Source organism: Bison bison, unplaced genomic scaffold (assembly GCF_000754665.1).
Source record: "Bison bison bison isolate TAMUID 2011002044 unplaced genomic scaffold, Bison_UMD1.0 scf7180017864064, whole genome shotgun sequence".
In the NCBI taxonomy this organism is placed as follows: Eukaryota; Metazoa; Chordata; class Mammalia; order Artiodactyla; family Bovidae; genus Bison; species Bison bison.
This window is the reverse complement of record NW_011494636.1, coordinates 1567459-1572031: the sequence shown is the minus strand read 5'-3', so window position 1 is coordinate 1572031 and position 4573 is coordinate 1567459. Positions and strand designations below refer to the sequence as shown.

General features: G+C 37.8%; 1 protein-coding gene across 1 annotated transcript in view; it reads left to right on the top strand.

Moving 5' to 3' along the window:
* WDR64 (WD repeat domain 64) overlaps positions 1-4573 on the top strand; it is a 121867-nt gene that overhangs the window by 9725 nt on the left and 107569 nt on the right. Inside the window, exon 2 of the mRNA XM_010836684.1 lies at positions 1476-1606. Within this exon, the coding sequence (XP_010834986.1) occupies positions 1476-1606 (131 nt within the window). The remainder of the gene's footprint in view (positions 1-1475; positions 1607-4573) is intronic.

The window sequence follows — 4573 nt, the reverse complement described above, 5'->3', positions numbered from 1 at the left end:
TACAGCTAGAGTCCAGATTTTTTTTTTTTTACTTTGTCTAGCACCCACTCCAGTACTCTTGCCTGGAGCATCCCAGGGATCAGGGAGCCTGGTTGGCTTCCATCTATGGGATCACACAGAGTCGGACATGACTGAAGCGACTTAGCAGCAGCAGCAGCACGTGGCAAGTTAGTGATAAAAATTCAGGAAAAGTCAGATGTTATCCAAGACTTTAGGAAATTTGACATTAATAAAAATTATTTCAAGGAGAGAGATTTTAGAAGAGATAGTGAAAAACAGATTGGAGCCTTTCAATAATTACAGAACAACTGCAAATGGTAAGAGAAAGAGGGAAGTTACACAAATAATGACAGTAGATACAAAGAACATTACTGAATAGGTTCTGCATGTAAAGGATTGGGATAAACTGTGAAAAATAATGCATTACAAGGGTGTAGGGGCAGGAGAATTCTGGGAACCAAGGAACCTGCAGGTAGGTTGTTACCAGACCACTTTCAGTAACAACCTTTTTGCTGAGACCTAAGAGGAGTAAGGGGCAAGTGAGGGCTCAGGATCTGTGGGAGTTCCACTGAAAGGTGGTATGGAGACCTGTCTTTCATGTGTTGAATGAATTCACCTCTCTTTCCTTTAACATGTATCAGAACTTTATTATGAGCTGAACTCTCTCATCACATACTCCTGTTCCCATTCTTCTTTCTTTCACAGGAGTTCTCCCCACCCCCAGTAAATTTCTTGCAATTCTGCATCTGTCTTGGGTCCGCTTCTTAGAGATGAATGAAACACCCTCACTTTACATAATATGTAAAAATATGCTGAGATGAACTAACGACATAATGGAAGAAATAATATAATTTTGGTGAGAAAAAAAAACAAAAGAAGACATGCTCTTTACTCACTTTTATTGTCTAACAAATATTAGTTTGAGGAAATACTCCTGTTAGTAAAACTTCTTCCTAATAGGAAAGAAGTAATTCACTTTCTTACCTTTGTATTCCTGAACAAGACTTCTAAAATAATTGAAATAAAATCTATGGGGGAGATACTAAACACCAAAGTAAATTATTTCTTTCTGACTACATAATATTCTAGCCAAGAGCTTCGTTATGTTCCCATGGAAAGATCTTTAAACTTTAGAAGTTGTTGTAGGTTGAAATAAGGACATAGATTGGGCTTCCCAGGTGGCTCAGTGGTAAAGAATCCACCTGCTAGTGAAGGAGACATGGGTTCAATCCTCGAGTTGGGAAGATCTCCTGGAGGAGGGCATGGCAACCCAGTCCAGTATTCTTGACTGAAGAATCCCCATGGACAGAGGAGCCTGGTGGGCTACAACCCATGGGATCACAAAGAGTCAGATATGACTTAGCAACTAAACCATCACCACCAGGAAATAAATTAGAAAATAGAAAAAGCAACTAAAAATGCAGTATAGTCCTTTGAATTTTCTGACAATGTTCTTGTGCTTTGTTACAATGCAGATGCAGTTGATTATGACAAGTTTTACAAGATGGTACAGGAACTCTTTGGTCCAGAAGTGAAGAGTCAAGATGTGAAATGCTTTTATAGGAAGCTCTGCAACAACCCAGATGCATCTATAGACTGGTGTGAGGTATCCACTTTTCTTGTTTATAATATGAAAATCTGGTATTATTTTCCCTTGTTCAGCAAAAAATAAGTGTTAACCCCATAGGGGTTAACCACAGTGTGCCATGGTTTCAATGCCTATACCCATTAAAGGCAAGGCACTGCCCATAATTAAGTGAGTAAGGCAGACAGAGTAAGGTTTTCATTACATTCTAAATGAGATATTCTTTTTCAGTAGTGTCAATGTATATAAATTTCAGTATATCCATATTTTTAAGAGAAGAATGAGGTTGACCAGCTCTTACGTTTGCCAAGTCATTTTCTTATCAGTCTGGTATTGACTCCTTAGATATCGTTCTGGTGTTATTGGAAGAACATATGTGAAGAAGCATATTTGATTGCAAAATAATCTGTGAACTATGGAAAAAGAGAGGGGAAATTCTTCACTCCTCATTTAAAACTCACAGAAGACTGCATTCTATAGATATGTTTATAAATCTAAAAGGATTTGAGGTAACTTAGAATTGAAAAAATTGCACACTGCATACAGAGTAATCAAAATGATCTCTTAAATTATTTGGCTGTCTCTGAAAAATCAGTAGATATAGTAGAAAAAGAAATAGCAAGGATTTAATGGATTTGACTATCACATTTAAGGAGCTAGTAAATATGTGTATATAGAATTTTGAATCAAAGATTTAGAAGAGATACATCTTCTCAATTATATATAGGGCCATCACAAAATTGACTATGTGGAAAGCTAAAAGTAATATTTCAATTGATTCCAATTTGATAAAATCAGAAACCAATAGTAAATGATACCTCAGATCCTCAAAGTCAAACAAATAAATTCATCAATTAATTTTGGGGGGAAAATTGCAAACAAAAAAGTATTTCTATTAAGCCTTTAAGGAACACAAAATTCCCAAACTGAAACCAAGAAAAAGCCTGCAGGACCTTCCCAGTAGGTCTGGGACAATACAAACTGCTCTGTGTCCCTGCTTGTTGTTGATTGGGAAAAGCAGCTATAGAAATATACCATGACTCCCTAGGCTCTCCGTGTAGAGTGAAGGACAGGCCCTAGCAGTTAAAGTTTGGGAAGTACAGAATGCAGAAACAAAGACAGGAGAGTCAGGCAGGAGAGTACCTATACTCGAGCAGTTATGGCTATAGCTTAAAAGAGTTAAACATAACAGATCTATCCCAAAGACTCCAGATTCTGTTTTAAAGACATAACCCTAAGTATGAAGCAAGTACCTAACTTTTGCAGATATTAAAACACCCACCAGGTTGACTGCAACTTTAACCAGAAGTTCACTGCATCAGTATGCCCCTGGCATGTAGCCCCCAGACTAGTTAGAACCAGAAAACTGAAAATGGAGATTCCAACCATCAGCTAATCAGGGAATTTGAGCACAAGCTGATTTTTATTGTGAGCACAAGCTGATCACATACCCTGATTCTTAGTATCTGACTTATTTCACTTAGCATAATACTCTCAAGGTCCAGCATGTTATTGCAAACAGCAGGATTTCCTTTTATCTAACCTAACAACTCAAACTCATGTTCATCGAATCAGTGATGCCATCGAACCATCTCATCTTCTGTGATCCCCTTCTCCTCCTGCCTTCAATCTGTCCCAGCATCAGGGTCTTTTCTGAGGAGTCAGTTCATTGCATCAGGTGACCAAAACATTGGAGCTTCAGCATCAGTCATTCCAATGAATATTCAGGACTGATTTTCTTTAGGATTGACTGGTGCTCAGCTTTCTTTATGGTCCAACTCTCACATCCAAAAATGATCACTGGATATATCGGGTGGGCCAAAAAGCTCCTTTGGCTTTTTAAATAAAAATAAAAGACACATTTTTCATTTTTCACCAAGAACCTTATTGAACAACGTCTTCAATGCTTTGTTCCACTGCCTTCAGCAATTTTTCAGGCAACTTCATAATTCTGTCTTCCCAAAACTTCTCACCTTTTTGAGCAAAGAACTGTTCCAGGTGCCTTTTTCAGTCTTCAGGAAAATTGAAACTTTTTCCATTAAGAGAATTTTGTGAAGACTTCTGAAGGTGCAGTGTCTGGAAAATATGGTGGATGAATCAGAACTACCCAGCCAAGCTGTAACAGTTTTTGTCTGGTCATCAAAGAAACATGAGGTCTTGTATTATCCTGATGGAAGATTATGCACTTTCTGTTGACTAATTCCTGACACTTTCCATTGAGTGCCGCTTTCAGTTGGTCTAATAGTAGGTGGTGCTTGTTGGAATTAATCCTTTGGTTTTCTGGAAGAAGCTCATAATAGAGGAGTTCCTTCCAGTCTCACCATGTACACTACATCACCTTCTTTGGATGAAGACCGGCCTTTGGTGTGGTGGTGTCATTTCGCTTGCCCCATGATCTTTTATATTCCGTATTATTATACAGTATCCACTTTTCATTGCCTGTCATAATTTTTTTTTTCAAAACATGGAAAGTTTTCATCACACTTCAGTAGAGAATTTCATGCGGAAGTATAGTCAAGAAGGTTTTGTTCATTTAACTTATGTTAATGTTAACCCAAACATCAAAGTGATTCACATAGCCAGGCTGGTGCAAGTGACTTTCAAGGCTTGATTTGGATGCTTTGACTATAGTGGCTATCTCCTGGGTGGTGTAACATTGATGTTCTCAGTGAGTGTCTGGATTGGATTGTCATCAACCACTCTACCTGACCACAGAGTACTGTCTAGTGCGAAACCTCCAGCATGAAACTTCGCAAACCACTTTTGACATGTTTCATCAGTCATGGCACCTTCTCCATACAGAGGACAAACTTTTTGCCCTTTTTTTTTTTTGCATTGCAACTATGTTTTAACATTTCTTGAAATAATGAAGCATAATATGCCAAAATGTTGCTTTTTTCCTTTATTCAATATTAAAAATGGCTACATAAAAATTCACCAATTTGATGTTTTTTCTAAAAAATGCATGCTGATATGACAGCTGTGATG